We start from the raw sequence: 22958 nt of genomic DNA, 5'->3' as shown, positions 1-22958 counted from the left end.
CCTCTCTTCTTCGCCCAGGCATCCATCGATCACGAATATCACGTGATCTTAGACCGCCTTGCTCGATTCCACTCAAGACTCGCACTCAACTCAAAACTCAAAACTCTTGTCTGTTGTTGTGCCCTGATACCCTGCAATTACAGTTCAAAGGCAAGCCTCTGCGGGCCCAGTCCCCACAACACTTTTATGGCCAGAGAGATTGTGGATCACATTGCAAGTTAGGTATGCAGCGTGTGCGCTCCAGGGCATCGCTACCCCAGACTTTGGATTCAAGTCAAAGGCTCCCCGCACCGCCGCCGTGGACATTTTATGAGCGTCGAGGGAAAGGGAGGTATCGATATCAAGTCGTGACAAGACGTCTAGAACTTGCGCTGGCTCTTGTCCCTGACGGGAGATGAAGGTCTTGAGTGTTGCTCCTTCTGGGCAGCTTGCAGCTCCGCAAGTCTCGCCTTCATCTTCGGTACGCCCAATAGCTTGTGCTCCAGTGTCTGCAAAGTGAAAATCGAAGGTCAACGCGTGCGCCCCTCTGCTCGAAGCGGACAAGTGGCCGGCTCACTTCTTTCTCCGTTTGCAACGCCAGTCGCTTTTCCGCATCGAGAGGGCCAAATGTGTATGTACCCTCGCCAGTAAAGGCCAGACAATGAGTGTGATACCTCCAGAGCTGGAGAGTGCCATGCGAGGCGTCAGGTACGATCTGAAGATGCAAGAGCAGCACGGCAGCACTCACCGACGATCTGTGGGAGACCGAGAAGACGGTGGTACCGATGGAAGCGGCATGACTGTAGAGTTTCTTCTCCAGCTCAAGACTCATATTCGAAGTACACTCGTCCAAGACTATGTGAAGTATGGCAGAAAATAAAAGCATCAGCACGAGCACTAAGTATGCATCTCGTTGATCGAGACTCACCAGCGAATTTAGGCTTGTGAAAGTACAGCCTGGCCAACGCTAATCTTTGCTTGTCTCCTCCACTCAAACTCGAGCTCCAGTCGGTTTGCGCATCAAATCCTTCATCGAACCTTCCGACAATGTCTTCGAGCTCGACGACGCGGAGCAAATCCAGTAATGCCTCGTCTGCAACGCCCCTTGCTCTCATCTCTGTTGCTGTGAGTGGGTAGATAATCTGATCTCGTAATGTTCCCAACGAGGTATAAGGCCTCTGCGGAACATAGAAAATATCTGCCGGTTTTGGCTTGTGGATCGTTCCACCCAAACATGGCCAGAGTTCACCGAGTAGTCGGAAGAGGGAACTCTTGCCGCAGCCTGATGCGTAGAGCAGCGCTTGCCTTGTCAGAACACGCGCGATTGTAGGAGTTGGCAACCCTAATTGCACTTACCATTCGGGCCAAGAATCAGAGTCGGCATACCGGGCGAGACGTGGAAGGACATGGCCTTGATCAAGACTTCACCAGCTGGTGTCACGATGGGCACATTCTCGAAGATGATGTCTTCAGACTCGACGATCTTCCCTCTTGTCTTCAGGAGCTGTGCCACCTCTGGATCGCTGGCGCTTGAGACGAGCTTCTTGTCGAATTTGCCCGCCTTCACGTCCTCCATTGTGCCCAGCAGCTCGGACACACGAGCAGTATATCCCGCAAGCTCGGCAACTTCCTTGTACGAGTACATGACTCGACCAAATGCATCACTGCTGGACAACAACAGTCTGCGATTCGTGACAAAGGCTTCCGTTCGCGAGCCCAAGTCGCCTGCCTTGACCCCTGGGATTTTGACAAAAGCTGGGATCGCGCAGATGACAAGCTGGAGTGCATACGGAATGTCAGGATTGGTCAGTGCCAAGAAAGCAGGGTGCAAGGTTCGGTCGCTCATCAGACTCACACCCAAAGCACCCCAGAACCATTTGATGATGCCTTCCTCCACCATGCCGTGACCAATCCTGATGCGATAGACTCGGTTGACATGCTTGATCAAACTAAAGTACGCTCTCTCAATCGCGCCCTTCTCCGTCGCCTGGCCTCTGTAGAATGCAATCTCTTCGCTATTCTCAATGAGGCGAGAATGTGTCCATCTGAACTCGCCTTCCAACCTCTGACCTTCAGCGGCGTACTGTCCGAAAGGTGGAGTGAGCGCACGAAGCAAAGCTGCGCTGCCCTGGACGAGGAAGTTGATGAAGATCAATCCCTCGGCACCGACATTCTGAGACAGCTGAAAGTTGTAGAGGAGGACGTCCAGAATAGGCTCTGGAAAGGGCAGAGGAAAGGTGAAGGAATGAGCGTCTCCAAAGTTCTGCGAGGGAAGACCCCAACTCACTTGACACATTGCTGTAGCATTCCGCAAGACTAGCCGAGAATTTGGCGATGTCAACAGCGATGAGCTGATCAGCGTTTCGGACGCGATCCTAGTAAGGCAGGGCATTGGCAAAATGGGCGGGTAGCCTGTTAAGCTTTCAGATCGGCCCTTCAGTGATGATTTGGCTTGTACTCACGTCCAAGTTGCCAAGCTTGTAGTATGTGGCATCTGACAGGTACATGTCATGCACCTTTTGAGTAAGTCTGGACCTATATGCCAATGCAATCCGTGATTGCAGAAACTCGATCATGGCATTTGTGTAGGTAGCAGGAACTGCGACTGCCATCCACCAAATGATGCCTGTGATGAATTGTCTGGTCTGACCTCGTACCAAAGCGGAGACTATGCGGCCATCGAGGTCTGCGACGTATAGAGACAACATGGTTCGGAGGACCAGGAAGATGGTGTGGCTCAAAAGCAGGAAAGACTCCTTTGACCGCAGTCCCGGGATTACGATCCTAAGCAGCTGTAAAGAGAAAGGCCGCGAAGTCAGTCAGAGTTGTTGCTAGTGGTGGCAAGGACCATCAGACGACCAGAGCTTTCTCCATGTGCGGTCCTCAAGCACCACCCTCGCCTACTGGTCCTGTTGCACGACCGCTTTAGCCTCGACTCACTTTTTTCAGTCTAGCAAAGAAGAGGGCGTCCACCTCAACCTTTGGTCCTCTCCCCTTCTTCCCCTTTTTGCCTCGTTTCCCACCGCTCTCGTCAGCCTCTTCCACCTCTCTGGTTTGCCTCTCTAGCTGTGTGCCTTCTTTTCTTCCATCTGTTGCAGCCGAGCTAGCTCCAGCAGCCGAAGCAGCCACGGCCTTCTTGCCAGCATCTCTGTCCTTCTTTTTTGGCTTGGGATTCAGGCTCTTCCATGTGCCTATCAAGATGAAGGAGCCGTAGCCGATCTGTAGGATCCTTTGAATCAGCGCATGGTTCTCTCTATATTTCATCGCTCCCTGAATCGCGTAGTTTGCAGCTTCCATCTTGGCCGCTTCATACTGCGGCTGAAAGCGCGAGAGCACCGCCATGCTGCAAAGCTTGTGGAGTGTTGATGTGTGGGTGCTTTCGATGTATAGGTGCTTTGTAGTGGTGTATGAAAGGAGACTCAAGATTGCGAAGCCAAAGCTGGCAAGCGAGTCGAGAGGAATTGCTCTTGATCAATCCGCCTGCCTACGAGGTGGCGAGACTGCCTGAAGATGGCGCTGGCGAGAAGGTCGAGATCGCCTACCGTTGACGAGCTGCACTTGGTCTGCTGAGACTGACCAGGATCGCGCCGAGGTAGGTGGACTTGAGGGGTGTCACGATCGCGTAGAGTATCGTCAGACCATTGATCCACACTCACAACTTGGTGTCGCCTCCGCGATGCGAGACTCTTGACTCCAAAAGGCAGACCGAACACGCCAAAGCGAGCGGGCCGGCGTCCTGCGCGTGCGTGGGTGCGCGCTTGCGTGTGAATCAAAGACAGCGTGTAGCCAGCAGGAGCTCTGCTGCTGAAGGCGCGATGGCCGAGACAAAGGCACACAAGGGTTCAGTCACGAATCAGCGCGGCGTTTCCGCATGCCCGACCACAATTTCATCGTATCACAAAGCAACCTATGCATACATACATGCAGACTAGCTGTCACTGGGCTTTCGACCCATCATGCACCACACCGGTCGAAGATTCATGACTCTCTCGAACTCTTCCTCATGTAGGTGTGTGAAGTCACAGCATGGGAAGTGCCTTGCATCTCGGGCCTCGGCGACGGCACACCGGTCAAGTGAGCCGGAGACGCGTCGGGTGCACGAGGAAAGTCAGCAGCGTGCGGAGCTCGCTGCTGCGTCGAGAGTCGCCACGTGATTGGCGGTCGTGTGTTCCAAGACTCAAGACTTGACTGAGTCAAAAGACACAAGTTGAGTTCTGAGTGTTCAAGATTGAGTATCGAGTCTTGAGTCAAAATAAGAGGCTTGACTCCGGACTGCAATGAGGGAGGTGCGCCGCCTCGCCTCAACTGTATAATTGAGCAACTGGTCCAGTCGATGCGTTACCGGCAAAATCGAACGATCAAGGACACGCCTCCTAGCCGAGCGAGCAGCACAAAAGGGATCACACCTGTCACAGCGTGCCAAAGATCTGAGCTCTATAGGTATTACTTGCGAAGCACCGAGGGTTGGGTGAGTGGTGTTGGGAGGCGCTGTGGTTGCTCGACGTCGCCTTCTCTAATTGCCGCGGCGCCAGTCGCTGCTGATGGCGGCTGGGCCCCATCCACGTGGAGAGGGAGCTCTGGAATTGTACTGGCTGCCAGCAGCGCTATATCTGCCAGCGCCGCCGTGTTCCATGGAAGAGATTGCACTGCCGTATCCAGATGGAGATGGCGGTCGAGTGGTGTTCCTCGAAGGTCCCATAGTCTCGTCCACGAAGCGGTCCAAAACGTGCACAACCCCAGCTGTCAGTCTTTCGAACTCCTCGATCTCCTGCGGCACCAGATGCAGCTCTGATCGATCGCCGTACTCGACCCCAGGACTGGGCGCCCGCTCGTCCTCCTCGTCTTCGTCGTGATTGCGCGAAGGTGCGGCATGTCGGGGGGAGCGTCTCTTGCGATGAATGCAGCCCTCCATGACGCGCAACATGCAGGCGTCCAACACGGTCTTGAGTCTGTCGATGTCGTCTAAAATGTCGAAGTGTCCTTTCACCGGCAGCCAATCATCGCACCGGATGCCTCCATCGCCCATGCGCACTTGGTTGGCTCCGAAAAGCATGTACGTGAGCACGTTCAATCGAGTGACGCCTCGCAAATACGTCATCGCGCCGCCACCTCCACCGCTGCTTGTTACATTGGACACGTTTCTAACTTTCTCGCTGAAAGCAAAGAGCTCACGCTCGCTCACGAACTGGTCTTCCTGAGTTTTGTTGTCTTTGGTGAACTTGGAGTGGCAAACGCTGGATGGATGGATAAAGCACGCCTGCAAGATGGACACAAGAATCGCACGTGGTGAGACATGCGCGGTACACTATCAACACGCTCAAGTCAAGCTCACCTTGTCTTGATCCGTCATCAAAGTCCTTTCGTTCCTCTTGATGGCAAAGTTAGGCGTAGAACCAAGAGCGATCAGGCCCGTCAGCAAAGTGCTGGATGCGCTGTTTCCATTCAGCTCTGGCTGGGTAGAGCTGAGCCTGCTACCACGCCACCGCTGCCCAGAGGTGTTGCGCTCCTGTCCAAGCGTGAGATCGAGAATGCCAGTCTTTTCGAGAGACTCGAAGAGGTGTTCCTTGACCTGCTGTATCTGCAACAGTGTTACCTTGCTGAGGAAATTCTCGCTGCAGAAGCGGTTTGCTCGTTGATATTCACCGCTGCTCTGCAGGCTCCACCACTTGTTGTACGCGTTGAGGATTGTCAAGGGATCTGAGCGGAAGTCTGGTGGGCACCACCTGTCTTTTGCAGCATTAGCTTCGGCTTTTAGTTGTATGGGCGCCATGAAGGGATCACGACTCGTCATAATGGCCGCCAGGCTTAGCGTCGGATCCAGGCAGCGGAAAAAGGCTCCGTAGAGGCACATTTTGCCCATTGGCGCATCGACTGGCAGTTGCAATAAGACTGTGCCGAGGGCGGTAAGCTGCTTATTTTGGTCCAGGGCGCCTACCATGAACAGCTTAGACATTGCCGCAGCCACTCTCTCGGAGCTTGGAGGCTCAATGGCAGCATCTAATACATCTTCCACCTCCATGCCAGGAATGGCAAGAGCTTTGATGTGCATCACCGTGTTGCTGAGGTCCGTGCGGTGCATCTCGACTGTTTGATTGACGTTCAGTCTATCGTATCGAGCGCGTGAAAGCACTCCGTAGTACTCTCCAGGACGATGGCGACCTGCGCGACCTGCTCGCTGATTCAAGTTTGAAGTACCCACCCATGCCGAAACCAAGCTAGAGAGATGGCGTTCTGGATCATAGCGCTTCTCCTTGACGCGCCCACTATCAATGACGTACACCACGTCGGGAATGGTGACCGAGGTTTCCGCGATGTTGGTGGCTAAGATGACCCGACGAGTTGACGGATCAGCAGGTGGATCGAACACAGCTTGCTGCTCCGCGACTGGGATGGACGAGTGCAGAATGTGTATCTCGACCTTGCTCCGATCATTGAAGTTCACGCCCATAAGCGGTCGCGAATACGTATCCTGCAGGATCTGATTAACGGCCTTGATCTCGTCCCAGCCTGGCATGAACACCAAAACATGCCCGTCCTGGGAGCGGACCAGCACGTCGGCGATCATAAGAGCGATGAGGGGGTAAGGTAGCTCCAAATCGTCGATCGCGTCCGCGTTCTCGCCCCCGTTGGCCTCATCTGCGGGCTTTACAAAGCCGCCTCCTTGACGAAGCTCGCGATCAAGATAATCTCGTACGTTCTTCTCTTGCCAGACCCAGCCTCCATCGCGATGGCCGAGGCCAAGCTTTTGCAGCCGTGGGATGTAGTCGTCCATGTAGTTTTTGTCCACTGGAAAACTTCGCCCTGGCACCTCGACGACCGGAGCCGGCTTTAGCAATGGCGGAGGGCCTTGGAAGTAGTTGGTAAAGAGTGTAGGGTCGATTGTGGCGCTCATTAGGATGAGCTTGATCTCTTTCTTGCCCAAGCGACCTCTTTCTTCGAGAAGACGCTTGATGACCACAAGTAGCAAGTCTGTCTCAACGTCTCGCTCGTGGACCTCATCAACCACAATATGGGTCAAGCTATCCAAGAAAGTATTTGATGCTTCGCTGGTGTCATCGAGCGCAGATTGAAGACGACGAAGGAAGACACCCGTTGTGCAAAAGGTGATAGACCCGTTTGGCTCTGGTAGCTTGTGGTCGAAGCGCACTTGGTAGCCAACACTTTGACCCAGTCTTTCGCCTCGCTCTTTGGCAACACGTTGCGCGACACTGATCGCCGCAATACGTCGAGGTTGAGTGCAGAAGATGTTGCACTTCGCGCCCTGATCCTGAAGGATGTAGTCGTCAAATAGCATCTGAGGTATTTGAGTCGTCTTACCAGATCCTGTCGCGGCCATGACGATTGTGACCTGGTTCATCGCGATCTTTACGAGGACATCGCTTGCTTTCTGTTGAACAGGTAGACTTTGTCGCTGCTGGCGCAGAGTTTTGACGCGCTCGTCAATTTGATACTCGTCAAGTCTCTGCTTTAGTTGTTTGCTTTTCTCTGTAAGCTCAGCTTCCGAGGCAGGACGGGCGCCAAACGGCTTGCGTCTGTCCGTCTGGGCATTTCCACCTCCAACAGCGACTTCGTGGGCTTGGGGTCTCTTCGAGTACAGTAGACTTTGCTTTGCGCTGTCGGAAATATCTCGAAAGTCGTCGTCTAGATCATCTGAAAGGCGAACGTATACGTGGGGTGCGCTGCCGATGGGTGCGCCCGGCTTGTAAGTCCGATCGAACCTTTCCCACAAGGGTGGATCGGATGCTTCGATTTCCTTCACCGCTTCCATGTAAGCTGCCGAAGTGGCCGCCTTTTTGTTGTTGGCAAGCGTCTCGCCCAGCGCCTGACCACCGACGATCAAATGCGCTTTCCACGCGCTGCCGCCTGCCTTCTTGCCCTGCTTGCGAATCGCACTTGAGATCGCAACTTCGGGCTTGCCAAATTTGAATTCCTTGCAATAGAATTCCATAAATTCTCGCGCTCGCTCAGCCTTTAACACGTGGCCATTGGAAAGGGTCACTTGCTCCTCGGGTGCAGCTGCTTTGGCTTGCGCCCTTGCTTGCTTCTGGGCTTCTTTGGCCGCCTGTTGCTTGGTAGTGAAGAGACCTGTCTCCTGAAGCAGTACGAGAGCAGCCAGACAGGCACTGCGCTCTGCGATCTTTTTGGAAGCGCCGTCACCATAAGCGTGAAGATCTTGATCCTGGTCAACACAGATCTTGGCTCTGAATGAAGGGTGGAAATAGGTCATGGGAAGTTGGTCATCCGCGGGGTGCAGCCCGGGTTTATTCTTAAGTAAGCGCACTCAACTCACCTGACAGACTTCTCGCGGCGACCCTCAACGTGGCCTTCTTCATGTGCAAAGTTGATCTTGCCGCCGACACCATAGACAACATTCCAGTACGACTGAAGCGTGCTTTTAGGATCGGTTGCCCACCTAGGATGTGGACCGATCAAGTGCGCATGAGTCTCTTGCAGAGCCTCAAAAGTCTGCAGCGGACCAGTGAGAATTTTGGAGGTAGCAGCAGGCTTAGGTCTCCTGCGTGGTGTGGCGCAATCAGGATCAGCACAGAGCGCATCGAGCACCGAACGTACTGATCATCTCACTTGGCTGACTGCTTGGCACCTCGTGTCTGGCCTGCTTCACCTCCCCGACGTGTCGCACTCGAGCTGAATACTCCTCCATGTCCCCACGTACTAGCACCACCGCTCGGAGCGGAGGATGAGGATGCGGGTGGACCTCTAGATCTCCATGATGCTGCGGAATCGGCCATAGAGCCGGCCGTAGTGGGGGCGTCCTTTGACCCTTGAGATAGTGTCGGTCGTGGCTCTGCTGCACTTGCGTGATTGGTCCTGCGCTGACTGGAGAAGAGCGATGTGTAGCGGGACTGATGCGTGGCCAATGCTGATTTGCACAAGCTTCGCGGATTCGATGACGAGGCTGCGCTTGTCAGACCAAACGTCAGCAGTTGGCAGCGAGGTGTTGTTGTCCTGGTCGACGCGAGAGGATTACCGCGTGCAATCGCGCTTGCGAGACGCCCGTGTGGGATCATGTACCAAGCGGACAGCCAGCAGCTGGAAGATGTAGCTGTGCTTGGGGGCGGAATTGATTGTGATTGTGAATGTTCAGAGTTCAGCAGAGTGGAGTGCGAAATTTGACTTCAAGACGTGGGTGGCGCTCAGATCGCGTGGGATGAAGGCGTGAAATTTTGGAATTTTGAAAAGTGACTTTTGATGCGTTTCCAGCCAAAATCGCGCGCTTGTGACCAGCAAATCATGCAGGTAGCATCAGATCACGTGCTGCAGGCAGGCCATCTGTTGAATCTATCGCACGAATCGCGCGCCAGCTCCCTGCAGGAGTCAGATGACTCAAGCGCATCGAGCGCGTCCACGTCCTCTTGCCGCTTAAGAGAGGCGCGCGTGACCACGCACAGCCTGACCATTACGATTCAGATTATCCCTGCACTCAACTCTCACTCAGTGAATCGCGACTTTTACACGCAGTCAGTCTGAGTGCCTGAGTCACATCGAAGACATCTGCCCCGTTGTTGAAGCACGTCGTCACCTCTCATCATTTTCAGCGCAGAATTTGCACTGTCGCCTGCGACGTCCCCGACTCAGCATTCACCATTCTTTTGCAGCTAGGGCATCCAAGCACGCTAAATCTTCCAGCCTGCCGTCGTGAGATTTTGCGACACATCAGTACCTCCGCTTGTATGCGGATGATTGCGCGCATCTACGCGCCCTTTGGCTAAGCCTTTCATGTCAGGCTTCCCGAACGCACAGCCTTCGTCGTACAATCCGTCGATTGCTGCAGCTTTCGGGCCAGAACCCAATCGCATACCGTTCTTGAACACGCAGTCTACTCCAGTAGATCGGAGCGCCTATCTGCCACCAGCTTTCTCCGAGGACGACGACGAAGACGAAAAGGCCGTGCCTTACTTCTCACCGGCCAAATCAGTACCCGCGACAACCGATCAGGACAAGATGCGTGTCACACGCTCTTCTGCGGGAGGAGGGGCCCCCAGCTCCCCACAAGAGGAAATCAGCGCAGGTGAAGGTAGCAATTCTGGTAGGCGTGTGCCTCCAATCAGGTTCCGCAAACTGCGCGCCGACAATGTGAGTCCTGGTAGCTTGCTTGTGCGCGGTTGTCCTCATACACTGGTCGCATACATGCTGCTGCAGACTGATGCGCGACACCTTCTATAGGACGAACCGGGCGAGCGTCCTGCAAGGCGTTCTACTCGAGCATACAACCACAATGACGAGGATGAGTATGACGCTAATGGAGATGAAGATGCTGAAGGAGAAGAAGATGAGGAAGAACACGAAGAAGAAGAAGAAGCAGAAGCAGAAGAGAGCAAGACTGTGCGCTTGACGCGCAGTGGCCGGCCTACGAAGAGCTACGCTGAGTACGAAGATGATGAAGAGAGTGATGGTCCCATCAAGCCGCGAGGTCGAGGCACCCGCAGCAGCGGGCGGCCGACCAGAACGAGCGCCGTCATGCAGGATGTGAGCACAGCTGATCACACTCTACTATAGACCATTGACTCACCATTGCCTTTGTACGGCTTCGCCATGCGCAGTTCGTAGTCGATGACGAGGATGAGGACCCGGAGACAGACTATGGTGGAGCTAAGGGCAAGGGTCGAAAGCTACGTGGGGCCAGCAGCGGCAGCCGCGTCGCCGCCCTTGCGAAAAGGCGCAAAACGACAAGACGCGGAAGCGCAGAGTCGGCGCCTGCAATCGAGACTGATGAGGATGGCGAAGAAGGCCACGATCAGGATGGCACCGATGCGGATCTTCCACCCAGTCAGCGCAATTATCGTCTCCGACAGCGCAAGGAAGTCAATTACTCGCTTGCTGCACCTCCGCCATCGCCTCCGCGAGACGGATTTGGCCGCATTGTGCGAGGGCCCCGAGGCTCGAAGAGTGGGGGTGTCAGTGGTGGAGCTTTCGAGATCGAAGGCCTTGGCAACGGCACGATGAGGGGAAGGAACGGAAAGACTGGCTGGGACGCTCTTCCGCACTCGATGTCCGGCAAGGATTACGCAAGGGCGTTCGGCGAGGAGCCCGACACGTCCGACGACGACATTCCAGCTGCCCGCAAGGCGGGCGGCGCACTTGGCAGCAGCGCAGCTGGAGGCGGCTTGCTGGGGGCCGGCGGTGTTGGCGCTGGCAGTGCTGCGGCCGTCATGGGAGGCCCTGGCGGAGCTTTAGGCGCGAACCGCGATGCTGTCGGAAGGATGAAGGGCGGTGCCGAGCTTGCCGATGCGGATCCGCTGGGCGTAGACATGAAAGTCGACTTCAACGCCGTTGGCGGTCTCGATGCACACGTGCAGCAACTTAAGGAGATGGTGTCCTTGCCGCTCCTGTACCCTGAGGTGTTCCAGCGCTTCAAGGTAACGCCGCCACGAGGGGTCCTTTTTCACGGCCCGCCAGGCACCGGTAAGACCCTCGTCGCTCGAGCGTTGGCGGCCAGCTGCAGCAGCTCCGGTCAGCCTATCTCATTCTTCATGCGGAAAGGTGCGGATTGCCTGAGCAAGTGGGTGGGAGAAGCAGAGCGGCAACTTCGCTTGCTGTTTGAGGAGGCACGGGCCTCTCAGCCTAGCATCATCTTTTTCGACGAAATCGATGGGCTTGCGCCAGTGCGCAGCAGCAAGCAAGATCAGATTCATGCGTCTATCGTCTCAACGCTACTGGCATTAATGGATGGTATGGACGGCAGAGGCCAAGTCGTCGTGATCGGAGCCACCAATAGACCTGATTCCGTTGACCCAGCGCTACGCCGTCCCGGCCGTTTCGACCGCGAATTTTACTTCGGCCTGCCAAATAGAGAAGCAAGGCGCGCGATAATCGACATTCACACCAAGGAATGGAACCCACCCTTGGACACCGCATTCAAGGACCGCTTGGCCGAAGTCACCAAAGGGTACGGTGGTGCTGACCTCCGGGCTTTGTGTACCGAAGCTGCGCTCAATGCTATTCAGCGCCGTTATCCTCAGATCTACCAGACCACTGAACGACTTCTCCTTGATCCACAAACAATACACGTCGATGCCAAGGACTTTATGATGAGCGTTAATAGTGAGTGTTCATTGACGATCATGGCCCGTCCTCGAAGTCGCTCACCTGACATCTTCGCCATGCGCAGAAATCGTGCCCTCTTCAGCTAGGTCAGCTTCATCTGCAGCTCAGCCTCTGCCCGAACATCTCAAGCCTCTGCTGGAGCACACAGTCCAGCGAGCTGTGCGTGCTCTTCAGAAGGTCCTGCCACCGGCTGCGAAGCGCAATCCGCTGGAAGAGGCGCTTTGGGAGGACGACGTGCAGTCTGGTTCGAGTGTTCCAGACGGAGGCTTCGGCCGGGAGATGCTCTTGCAATCCTTTGAGGCTATGCGTGTCTTCCGTCCCCGTCTGCTCATTCACGGTCAGAATGGTATGGGACAGGGAATCACCGGCGCTGCTCTTCTGCATCATCTCGAGGGCTATCACGTCCAATCTCTGGATATCGCTTCTTTGTTAGGCGACTCTGCCAGGACGCCAGAGGCAGCCATCGTCCAGCTTTTCGTGGAAGCTAAACGCCACAAGCCGTCTGTGATCTTCATTCCGGGTCTGGCGCAATGGGCTACGTCTAGCTCTGATTCTGTCCGCTCAACAGTCAAAGCGCTGCTCGATGGCCTCTCCCCTGCCGATCCAGTGCTCTTGCTCGCAGTCGCAGAAGAGCCAGTGGAGCTGCTCCCTCGCGACGTGCGCTCCTGGTTCGGTTATCTCGACGACAACAAGGTTCAGATAGAAGCGCCAGGTGTCGAAGCTCGCAGGATGTACTTCAACGATGTATTCGAGCATGCTATGCGACCTCCGAACGAATTTCCAGACGCGTTGCCTCGCCGCAAGAGGCAGCTCGAAAAACTTCCGATTGCTCCGCCACGCAAGCCCCGGGAACTTACCGTTGCTGAGCTTGAGCAGCAGAAGGCAGACGATCAAAGATTGCTGGAGCATCTCAAGCATCGCCTGGGTCTGGTCCTTGTGGACTTGCGCAAGAAGCACAAGAGATTCACGAGAGATGTCTGGGTTAGTCGGCCTTCTCGCGATGCTGCTGTCGCATGCCTGCTGACGCCGCCCTTTCGCTGCAGGACGAGTACAATCTAAGAGCGCTCACGGAGCAATTCGACTACCGCAAAGAGAAAGGAAAGGTGATCGTCACGATCTTGTACGATGAGACATCCATCAGCACTCGCCGCAGACGTCGTTCAAGCGTCGACGTGACCGGTGCCGAGCGATTTGGGGAGGCTGCAAAGGATCTCGCAAGAGGCGACGAAATGCAGCAGGATTCTGACCCCGTCGTTTCGACTTCACATGCGGAGATTGCGGCCAAGCCACTGACAAATGGAGACGTGTCCATGTCTGACGTCAACACAGCGCCTGAGCAGGCAGCAATGCAAGCATCCGGCGCAGTCCAAGTCACTGCGGGTGAAGCCAACGGGACGGTCCTCACTAATGGTCACGCTCCTGAAGAAGCGAAACACAGGGGTCATGACCTAAATGTGCCCGGTCTCCCAGGCCTTCGACACTCCTCTCAACCCGGCTACTACGAGCGTGATCTTGTCTTGTGGACTTTGACGCTCGAAAAGATGCAAAAGCGGCTTTACCACAACGGCTACTTGACAGTAGACCAATTCGTAGAAGATCTCGGCAAGATTGTCTGGAATGCAGAAATGGCTCAGGAAGTGGATCAAGAGCGACTCGTGCGAGCACACCAGTGCCGCAATGAAGCTATCATTCGCCTGGACGCCATTATTGAGCCTGCATTCAAGGCGGAAGTGGAAGGTATGGCGGCCAGAACTCTCAAGCGAGAGCAAGAAGAGGCAAAGCAGACGGCCAAAGCAGCCGCGACGGCTTCCGACAATGCAGCAGCAGACGCGCCTCGTCGCCCGTCGGGCGAGCGATCCAGCGCGCGCCAGCAAGGCAAAGCTCCCGAAATCAGACTGGTCGATGTCCTCGCCTTGGAACGTGATGGCAAGCGTTCGCGTCGCAGTTCCAGTCGGGTACCGAGTGGTGCGGGAGACGAAGCTGCACGAAAGCGCCTCAAGCAGGAAGCTGACGAGCAGCTGGCCGGGCAGGGCTACCCGAGAGCGCCCGCGTCGCAAGCGAGCAGCGATGCACCCATCGTTCAGTCCACTCTGGTTGCTGCCGGCGGAGCGCAAGCGCAGCAAGTTTTGGGATTTGACGGGCGCCCTGTGCCCACTACGCACGCAAGTATTAGCAGCAGCATCTCCTCACCAGGCCCTTCCTCAGGTATAGCCACACCGACTCGCACACAGGCATTGCCCAGCGCGCCCGCCACTGGCGAAGCGCAGCATCTGAGCGACGCGTTGACGATTCTTGAAGCGCCAACTCCTCAGCCTGCGCCAGTCGCCCATCCGCCTTTCAAGATCTCGCATCACGATATGAGCAACCTTGCGGGTCAAGTGCTGGCCTTGACGCACGACTTTACGATAGAGCAGCTCGAGCAGCTTCGCGCAGCGTGCTTTGACGCTGTATGGCGACATCGCTCGGAGTGGGAAAGGTCCACGTTGGTGCAAGAGCTGAGAAACCTCGTACAGCAGATTGCTGCTGCCGTGGCTATTGACAAGAAGGAACGTCAACTGGAGGCTGCTGCGCTGCAAGCATTGTGAACACGATGACGTTTCTCTCACTTTCGAGATTCGCCTTTGTATCATACACGCTCCTCTAGTCGCGAATGGAATCAGCAGTGAAAGCATCGTCTGCGCCTGCTAAAAGCCGGCCTTCGTCTTGCACAACTCCTCCGAACTCCGACTGCCCTTCTTCCATGCCCACGCGGTCGCGTCACAGCCTCATGCCCCTTGCGCACCCTGCTCACTTGCGTTATAATCTGTACAATCCCGACCTGCCTCCCTCACGGCTCCGCCGCAATCGTGGCTTGCAGACGAAGTTGGTCGAGGCAATACGCTCGCTTGGCAAGATGCCCTAAGAGTCGAGCTCTCAATGTTCTGATGCTCTGCGGGTGCGTGAAGCGTCCTGCGCCAAAGGTCTGACGACTGATGCAGACAAAGCACCACATCGCATCATCTTTCAAAAAAGCGCATGACCCTGCGAACCTTGTGAGCTCGATGCAGAAATGCAGCGTTCCATTCTTCTGGGCACGAACCTTATCCCGTCTTGCCCTGAGGGGAACAGCGAAGTGCGAGGGTGCCACAGATTGTTTGCGCGATCGCGCCAGCATGCCGTACCGCGAGGTTCGCTCGTGGTGAAGCGCCATGCGAACGGCTTTCGCCTGCATGTCTGCCTGTGTACTTATCTAGCCGAGGCGCAAAGAGGATGTTACTGGCTCTGCGTAGCCATGAGCGGTTCAGCCTTCTATACAAGCGCATCCAGCCTCCCATACGAGCACATCCAACGCTGGAGGATCGAAAAGGCTGCAATTCACATTCGTGATTGCATGTTCTCCAGTGAGCATCGCATCGCATGATCACGAGGCTTCTCATGTGATCGGGCCAATCAAAGGGAGGTCACTTTGACTGTGGCATGTTGGAAAGGGAATCAGTTTCCACAAGTGCGGTGCGGCTCCGGGCTCTGCAGGCCCATGCGTCTAGACCACCGTTTGAATTTGATCGAATCACGGCCTTTGAGTCCCGAGTGCGAGTGCATGCACGGGGCCGACACCAAAGCTTTGCTGACCGGACTTACAACTTGCCTCCGATTTAGCCACATCTTCACTGCCCAATCGCGGGACTCTTGCTCGCCTCTGCAAGCTGCGAGCTGCGACACGGACTCGAACTCGGACTCGGACAACAGTACATACTACTCACGACGACTGCCACTGTACTACTATTCACGATTACTACAGAAGAGACGGTGGTCCATCTGCCGACTCGCTGGTCTGCTGTAGACGAAACGCTCGTGGCGACTCGTGCATCAGGAAAGGGTCCAAATGACGCATGCTCCCATCGTGGCTCTGACAGAGCGGAGGCAAGTGCCGCTTGATCTGCTGGCTGGACGAGAGTCAGAGCTGATACGATCACGTGGACTGTGCAGACCGTCCGCAAAGCGCTCCACGATGGAAATCAAGAATCGTGAATGTGATGGATGTTGTCAATCAGCTCTGTGGCCGCGCATGCTTTGAATGCTTCCTGCGCTGCGCGTTGAGCGCTTACAGCATGGCATCGACAGCGCGCTGCAGCCACGACGGGTGTGTGCAACGCTCCCACGCTGCGTCTCGTCCTATGCAAATGCAATGCGATGATGGATGACCCAATAGCTTTGGCTGAGTATAGCGTACGCGCACGCATCGTCATCAGCATTGTGCGACCGTGTCCGCGTTGAATCGCCTCGCCAGCAGCATGGATCGACTAGCTGCTGACTCGTGGCTGCATGCATTGGCGAGACGCGTTGGCCCTGCATCTTGCAGCCATCAGCTATACGCTAAGCGCGCGGCAGCAAAGCTAGAGCTGTTGCATTGGGCGAACGGAAAGTGGGTTTCCGATGGGTCCTAGACTGAGCAAACGCCTCTTCTCGCACTACCAAGGATCTCCGAAGCTCCGCGCACTAAAGAAGACGAATTGTGTCCCGGTCTAATAATCAAGAATCGTGAACATGGCGGGCGATCCCTTCCCTTCCCCTGGTTACAGCAGCAGAGTGTCGCGACGACGCACCCAAGGAAGACCGCGCGGTCCCATCAGAGAGTGTCAGTTCAGTCTTGGAGAGGCGGGCTTGATTGATCCTTTTCAAGAACAACAAATGTTTCAACAACATGAAGTCCAGAGCGTCCGTCGTACAGTGCACCACCTCGTGGACTTTCTTGTTGTCGTTGCTTGCCCACTAGACCGCAGCTCGCGCACGCCTAGGTTGAAGGAAGGGCACCTTGTGACATGTTGAGCTGTTGCGCGCGTCGACGAATAAAGGCAGTCTTTCTCGAGTGGTACGGGATAATAAGTCAAAGGCAGATCATTCGCAGTCAGCAGCCGCTCACAAGAGCTCTATACCGGTACCGCATGCCTGATCCACCCAGCTATTTGAGCCGTTCCAGGCAACCCACAATTCACCAGCGCGGTCGAACTGTATTCTCGGGATGGCTTGGCCTCGCCATCCAAACGCAAGCTCCACCCCAGCGCGGGTGGCGCAAAGCCAATATGCAGCAGCAGCAGCAGCAGCAGCAGCAGCAGCAGCAGTAGCAGCAGTAGCGGCAGTAGTCTAGTGTGCTGCTCGGCCGGCATCCCGGTCAAGGCTGTTGCATGATACAGCAGCGGCAGATCTGCGGTTGGGAAATAAGCTTTGAGAAAACTTTGCTACTCGGACCTAAACTGCACGTCTTGCATTAATGAATGCCATTCCGTACGCGCGCATGCATGCAGAGCGAGGTGGGTCAGAGCAAGTAGAAGGAGGAGAGCTGGACAGCCGCAACATTCACATTCTTGATTATTCTTGATTCGCGATGGCTTGCTTGTTGCGTTTGATCGGAATTCTTGGGGTTGCTCTCTTCTGCCCGCGCTTCGTGAAAGTTGCTTAAAGTGCTGCTAATTGATACACGCGTACATGTGCAGATGTCAGCGAGGGCTATTTATCCACGTAGGCATGCATTCACAATTTGCGGATTGGCTCTGGACATCCACACTCATCGCAGAGCGAGTCGAGCGTGAAGGTTCGCACGGATCTCCTTTGTCCTGCAAAGTCACCTTTTGAAAAGCAGAAGCTGCTTCTGGGCGGGTGGGCGCGCAGCACAGCGACACGATCGACCAACCCACTCACTGCACCCTAGCGGCGAGTCCGGCCAGGCGAGCAGCTCATTTGCCGATTCGCACTCAAGACTCTTTTTCCTTGAGGTTCGCAGAACGGAGGATGCTGCCTTGACACGAGGTGCCCTGGTGAGTGACGTACGTCGGCGCGCGTTGAACCAAATCATGTACGTGCAATCGGCGCAAAGGGTGCGTGCGTATGCAAAGCATAACGCAGAGCTAGGATCGAAAAAAAGGCACGCAGCTAGACGACGTTGGCCGAGTGCTCGGCGAGGAGACCCTTCCTTGCGTGCGTTGATTGCGAGGCGCAGCGCAGCACGGTGCATCTTTGTCGCTCCATACAAGCCAAGAACTCGCCCATCTCACGCCTCTTGGTTGTCGTCTGCCACAGAGATGCAACGATGCGATCCGCTTGTTGGCCGGCTTATGGACATGACGTCGCCACTTCGTTCGCAGTATAGGAATTGAGCAAGCGCCACAAGACTTACCCAGATCGTCGTCCATCTCCACCCTTGTCAGATCGACGATAATACCGACCGCATGCCTACGATTAGTCCTCCTCCAATCTCCATCACTGCTTTGTTCGGCCTTCTTTGGACTCTCCTGCTAATGGGCACGACGCATTCGCCATATGTACGCTGCACAAGACTGCTCGTTCAACCACCACACCGTCTCGTCGCCACTGCTCCTTGACGAGAGTTCTGCCCACCTTTGACGCGAAATTTGTAGCACCGAAGGGCACGGCCCCTGGCCCTCTGCTACAACGCTGCGCTCCGCCCCTCGACGGAGCCTTGCTACCCGTCGCTCCGCCAAGGACGTCCACCGCAACCTCCTCCCCGCAAAGCTGCGCGTCGGGCGAGCCTGGAAACGCATATATTCATGCACTTGTTCAGCTGTGACTGGATCCCCTCGTTCCTCTTCACTGGCCCATCGCATCCATGGCCTCCGAGCGCCGACACACCCTGCACACACATTGCCTTCACCGACCAGCATAGACACTCACTGGATCCGCTCGGGCGCCGTTCATCTGGGCTTGAAAAGCTCGGGGGCCTGACGACTGGGCCGCTTCGCCTTGAATATCTGAGATTCGCCACTTGTGCGCCAGATCTTTTCGGCATCGCTCTCACTTCCATTCGAGGTCTTCACAATCGTCCAGTCATCTCGTGGAAGGCTGTCGCATCTTTTCAGACCAAGTGCGATCTGGCCAGACGCGTCGCCACATAACTTATATCTGGTCCGCAAGCTTCCGCCCAAGCTTTCGGCAAGAAGCGGTAGACTGTCTTGTTGAACATCTAGCATCGCTCGCTTTTCGAAGTCTTCAGCACTCAAGCACCTAAGTTGCAGGCTTCAAGAGCGGCAGCGCTTGACACTCGGCATAACACACATCTCCTCCAAAAGACTGGGGAAGAGGACTTTTTGCAACCTGACCGACAGGGCCCTTAGACTTTCGCGAGGTAAGTACTCTTCACGAGCTTCAAGCAGCCGAGCCGAACCATGCCTCGCGCAAAGACCGGCGTCCCAGCTGCATTTCTTGCAGTGCAGCAGCTAATGAGCAGTCACAAGTTATTGGGCGGCGATTCTAGGCCTGCTCCGATGCCAAATTGAGTTTGTGGTGCGCCGAGCTTTTCTCGGAGCCGTAATGCGACCTCAACTTAGCCGGCTGGCAGCCTGTATGCGCCGATGGCAAGCTAGGCAGTCAGACAGGCAGGAGGACGAAGCAGTTGAATGAAGCTTGGCTAAGCAATTGGACTAGTCTGCCGGCTCCTGCACTGTTGAAAGCCATCTCGTGCACGCGCGCACACGCATAGAGACTTCAGCGCTACGCAGAGACAGCGGCCTGACTGGCAGCAAGGCGATTCACTCTGATCTGCAAAAGGGTGATCGGCGACTCGACGTAGATGTCTAGGCGTAAGGAGGTCTCTTCCGTAGACACAATATTGGGAATAAGCGAGCCAAGAGGAAGGGGAGGTCGACATTCGAGCCCACAATCTCGTTCATTGGCGAGCGATGGCAAGTTGATGGTGGCTTGTCACCTGGGCGGTTATGCGTGGTGCTATGATAGAAGAACAGATCACGTCGGACTCGATCTAGGCGGTTACGTAGCACCAAAGCTCGGCATAGTGTGTGGGCTCATGAAAGCCCACAATGCAGGAACGAAGGAAACCGCAGCGTAGGCTTTCGTCGTGCTGTCGTCTCTAACACATGCGAGCGAGGGACGGGGTCTCAGCGCTCGATCAGAGACCATCGGTGCTCTTCTTCTGTCCTGCGACTAGGAAGGGTTACCGCACTCCCTTCATAATAGCTGACTTTCGTCGAATACTGAATGAAACCTTGTTGCCGTCCACACAGATCGCAGTCCCTCTCTACAACGCTTGGCGCGATCGGCCGACTCTTAGAGCAGACGAAAACGGCGGAAGAATGAGTCACCCATCGCGTGATGCGGGCGATGAACGTCCAAACTTTGTTGGCCGGTCTACCCGACCTTTGAGTGCTAGAGACGAGTCTTCTAGAGGCGAACCTTGGCCGTCAGAACCGGAGCATCAGCCTCTCTCTGCTTTCGGTGCAGCTCGACCCATCCTTCCGACGCGAGAGCGATCGGGGTCATTGAGAGGCGACCTCCCGGTACCGGGTCGGCAAGGCAATTTTTACCCTCAACTAGAGGATCACTCTTCGACTGGTACATTCCAAGCACAACAGCTCCCTCCGCTAGGTTGTAGGTCTTGTTTTCGCTGGGTTAGCGAATCATCACCACGGGCCCGCAGCTCACCTTCATTGCTTGTTTGCCCCCACCAGCAACACCATATCGTGGGACGTTGCACCCACACCCTGAGTACTTTGCTGCGCCGAGCAACCTAGCCTCTTTGTCGAGGGAAGGGCACTCGACGAGAGCCTCGGGCTTGCCAGCACCTCGGACTGGGCCGTACCTAGCAGCTCCTGTGCGTCCCTTCTCCACAGCAAATAAAGCAGAGATTGACATTGCAGGGATCAGGCTTGTCTGGATGTTTCGCATCCATTGTATCTGTGTTTGGGACTCATACTGACATTTGTCGTTCCATTTCTGTCACGCCCCTTCCCACCCATTTCAGAACGATCCGACCTCTCGCGCTCGCTCAGGCAGCAGTGTCTCATCGTACAATCCGTCTGCAGACTCAGCACGGTCACCTCAGACGCCGCCCGCAGCAGGAGTTGGCGGTGGCTTTGGCGCAGGCCCATCCGGTGTTGAGCGGCCAAGAAGGCGCTCGCGCGCAGATTTGCTGCCTGGTCCTTACTCTACCACCGCCTCGATGTCAAATCGAAGTCGAGCTGCAACACTAAGCGCGGCAAGCGCGCATCCCTACACGTTTACGGAATTTCCTCATCAGCCCGGCGCGTCAGCTTCAGGTGCGCCTTCTTGCATTGTACCCCTCACATCTTGCCTCGAGATGTCATCTCCCACTCAAGCTCACACTCGTGCTTTCCCAGGCCAACAAGAGGCTGGTCATGAAGCTGCACAGCCGCCTCAGAGCTCCTACCCTAGGGCCGAGAGTTCCACCGCAGTCGCCACGACTCCGCTAGAAGGGATCTCGCGCGTGAAAGCAGGCTTGTGAGTAGCAGTGAGAAGTCATGCGAGCGGTCCTGTACTGATGCCCTCTGCTACTTCCGGTGCCACACGCCAGACGTTATCAACTAGTGGTTGTACAGCATCCCAGCAGGGCGCGGATGTGCGGCTTCGGAGACAAGGATCGACGACCTCTGAGTCCAACTCTGATCGTCAAGCTTGTGATTACAGAGGAAGCAACTGGAGAGGAGGTGTCGCCATGGTGAGCCTTCGGCAGGACGAGCCCCGCTTCCGTGTGATGCAAATGCTGATGCCCTCCACTTCCGCCATTAGGAAAGTGAACACGTCCTTGTTCTACCTAGCGTGCGATCTTTGCCATCCCGAACTGCTGATGGCCTCTCCGCGCAATGTCTTGGTTCATCATCACTCAACGACCGTGCCCGTCCCTTCGCCCGGCCTAGGAAATCCATCTGAATACGGCGCCTTCCCTGGACCAAGCAGTCGACCCTCTTCTGCAGACTATCCAAGCATAAGGCCTCCTACACCAACGACGCCCGGCGCAGGCAGCCTATCCTCGCTCGCAGCCCTCCACCTCGGCTCTCGCTCTCGATCTTCCTCTGATGCGCGTGGTCCATACGACACTGCGATGGGGAGCGGCGTGGAGATCTCGTCTAGCGGGTCCGGAATGCCACCTTCCATCCTGCCGGCTGGTCTTCAAACCTTGACGACAGAGTCGTACACTCGCAACCTGGTCGGAGCCTCGGTGGCCAGTGCGAATGTCCTCAAGGACGAGCGCGATCATACTTGCATCTTTTTCGTGCTCCAAGACTTGAGCGTGCGCACAGAGGGATCCTATCGATTGAAGCTACTCTTTGCAGATCTTTCGAGGTGAGTGCGCAGCCCTTACGAAGCGCAGGCTCTGCGGCGCCCGCTCCGCCTAGTCGATACTCACGCTTGAGCTTGTGGCAAGCTGCAGGGATGGGCAGTCCAATGAGGGTGTCTCCACTGCCTTGGCAGAAGTGTATACAGATCCTTTCAGTGCGTGCTTTTCGTAGAGCATGGCGGATGCAATCTAGGTGCTGACCTTTTGCTGTATCTTTGTTGGCATCTATTCGCCTGTCAGCCGTTTATTCGCCGCGCCGATTTCCTGGTATGCACGATCCGACGGAACTCTCGAAGAAGTTGGCAGCGCAAGGCGTCAAGATTGCTACGCGATCGGATAGGAAGAAGCGCAGGCGCTCGGGTGGACAAGGCGCGGGAGCTTCGGGTGCGGCAGGGGAGGAGATGGGAGAGGAGGAGGAAGACGAGTAGATGTAGAGAGAGGCGTGGCGCACGCCTCTTTCGCGCATCGCCTTGCGCCGTTCGCAATCGCGACTCGATCCACTGCCCTCTTCGAGCCACACCAGTATATGCACAAAGGAGTTGAAATGCGATGAGATTTGTCTGGCGCATGCAGCGGATTGGACCTCACATTTGCCCATGTGCCGCGAACCTGATCCCTCGAGCTTCCATATCGACATGTATCAGCATCACCTCGGCCCCCCATCGGCTCGGGACTAGTACCTCGCAAGGCTTGGTCGTGCGCGTACCATTTGATGGTGGAAATACAAGACGTTGGCGAGTAGCAGAGGAGCTGCGATGTGCGTAGGCGTGTGCCCAAGTGGTACGATGAGGGAATGCAAGAGAGGAAATCGAAGAAGAGTGGGGGGGGG

The 22958-nt window shown here is 55.8% G+C and overlaps 6 protein-coding genes across 6 annotated transcripts; 2 read left to right on the top strand and 4 right to left on the bottom strand.

Annotated features, from left to right (window-relative positions):
- Positions 1 to 188: 188 nt before the first annotated feature.
- Positions 189 to 3744, bottom strand: IE81DRAFT_323838 (hypothetical protein). The gene is made up of 9 exons (XM_025514064.1): positions 2920 to 3744; positions 2442 to 2771; positions 2267 to 2354; positions 1835 to 2196; positions 1336 to 1756; positions 908 to 1261; positions 728 to 834; positions 557 to 661; positions 189 to 488 (listed from the first exon to the last, which is right to left on the bottom strand). Exons 1-9 carry the CDS (start codon positions 3319 to 3321, stop codon positions 360 to 362), a joined length of 2298 nt encoding a protein of 765 aa, XP_025369182.1. The 5' UTR covers positions 3322 to 3744; the 3' UTR covers positions 189 to 359.
- A 748-nt stretch (positions 3745 to 4492) lies between these two features.
- IE81DRAFT_347750 (P-loop containing nucleoside triphosphate hydrolase protein) lies at positions 4493 to 8729 on the bottom strand (the record flags this gene model as incomplete). Its single annotated transcript, XM_025516190.1, has 4 exons — positions 4493 to 5236; positions 5312 to 8180; positions 8270 to 8494; positions 8563 to 8729. The coding sequence occupies 4 exons, from the start codon at positions 8727 to 8729 to the stop codon at positions 4493 to 4495; spliced, it is 4005 nt and encodes a 1334-aa protein (XP_025369181.1).
- Positions 8730 to 9717: 988 nt separating this feature from the next.
- On the top strand, positions 9718 to 14630 carry IE81DRAFT_347749 (AAA-domain-containing protein; the record flags this gene model as incomplete). The annotated part of the gene is made up of 5 exons (XM_025516189.1): positions 9718 to 10074; positions 10165 to 10467; positions 10542 to 12042; positions 12110 to 13026; positions 13089 to 14630. 5 exons carry the CDS (start codon positions 9718 to 9720, stop codon positions 14628 to 14630), a joined length of 4620 nt encoding a protein of 1539 aa, XP_025369180.1.
- Positions 14631 to 14838: 208 nt separating this feature from the next.
- Positions 14839 to 15575, bottom strand: IE81DRAFT_144964 (hypothetical protein). Its single transcript, XM_025510391.1, has 2 exons — positions 15125 to 15575; positions 14839 to 15045 (listed from the first exon to the last, which is right to left on the bottom strand). The coding sequence occupies exon 1, from the start codon at positions 15459 to 15461 to the stop codon at positions 15126 to 15128; it is 336 nt and encodes a 111-aa protein (XP_025369179.1). The 5' UTR covers positions 15462 to 15575; the 3' UTR covers positions 14839 to 15045; position 15125.
- Positions 15576 to 17528: 1953 nt separating this feature from the next.
- On the bottom strand, positions 17529 to 18174 carry IE81DRAFT_144884 (hypothetical protein). The gene has a single exon (XM_025510390.1). It carries the CDS (start codon positions 18032 to 18034, stop codon positions 17645 to 17647), a length of 390 nt encoding a protein of 129 aa, XP_025369178.1. The 5' UTR covers positions 18035 to 18174; the 3' UTR covers positions 17529 to 17644.
- Positions 18175 to 20871: 2697 nt separating this feature from the next.
- Positions 20872 to 22956, top strand: IE81DRAFT_144873 (hypothetical protein). The gene is made up of 6 exons (XM_025510389.1): positions 20872 to 21089; positions 21171 to 21291; positions 21365 to 21508; positions 21580 to 22134; positions 22217 to 22284; positions 22370 to 22956. The coding sequence occupies exons 1-6, from the start codon at positions 20993 to 20995 to the stop codon at positions 22555 to 22557; spliced, it is 1173 nt and encodes a 390-aa protein (XP_025369177.1). The 5' UTR covers positions 20872 to 20992; the 3' UTR covers positions 22558 to 22956.
- The last annotated feature ends 2 nt before the right edge of the window (positions 22957 to 22958 follow it).

The sequence above is a fragment of the Ceraceosorus guamensis genome (assembly GCF_003144195.1).
Source record: "Ceraceosorus guamensis strain MCA 4658 unplaced genomic scaffold IE81scaffold_34, whole genome shotgun sequence".
In the NCBI taxonomy this organism is placed as follows: domain Eukaryota; kingdom Fungi; phylum Basidiomycota; class Exobasidiomycetes; order Ceraceosorales; family Ceraceosoraceae; genus Ceraceosorus; species Ceraceosorus guamensis.
The sequence above is the reverse complement of the archived record's forward strand: the minus strand, read 5'-3'. Positions and strand labels throughout refer to the sequence as shown.

What these genes read in the sequence shown, in the direction of transcription:
- IE81DRAFT_323838 (XM_025514064.1), bottom strand. Translation starts at nt 3,321, where the DNA reads ATGGCGGTGCTCTCGCGCTTTCAGCCGCAGTATGAAGCGGCCAAGATG. An exon ending in ACAAGCTTGGCAACTTGGAC is followed by an intron (nt 2,355 to 2,441) that starts GTGAGTACAAGC and finishes CTGCCTTACTAG; the next exon opens with GATCGCGTCCGAAACGCTGA. An exon ending in ATGCTACAGCAATGTGTCAA is followed by an intron (nt 2,197 to 2,266) that starts GTGAGTTGGGGT and finishes TGCCCTTTCCAG; the next exon opens with AGCCTATTCTGGACGTCCTC.
- IE81DRAFT_144964 (XM_025510391.1), bottom strand. Translation starts at nt 15,461, where the DNA reads ATGAGAAGCCTCGTGATCATGCGATGCGATGCTCACTGGAGAACATGC.
- IE81DRAFT_144884 (XM_025510390.1), bottom strand. Translation starts at nt 18,034, where the DNA reads ATGCACCGTGCTGCGCTGCGCCTCGCAATCAACGCACGCAAGGAAGGG.
- IE81DRAFT_144873 (XM_025510389.1), top strand. Translation starts at nt 20,993, where the DNA reads ATGTCAAATCGAAGTCGAGCTGCAACACTAAGCGCGGCAAGCGCGCAT. An exon ending in TCGCGCGTGAAAGCAGGCTT is followed by an intron (nt 21,292 to 21,364) that starts GTGAGTAGCAGT and finishes GCCACACGCCAG; the next exon opens with ACGTTATCAACTAGTGGTTG. An exon ending in AGTGTATACAGATCCTTTCA is followed by an intron (nt 22,285 to 22,369) that starts GTGCGTGCTTTT and finishes TTCGCCTGTCAG; the next exon opens with CCGTTTATTCGCCGCGCCGA.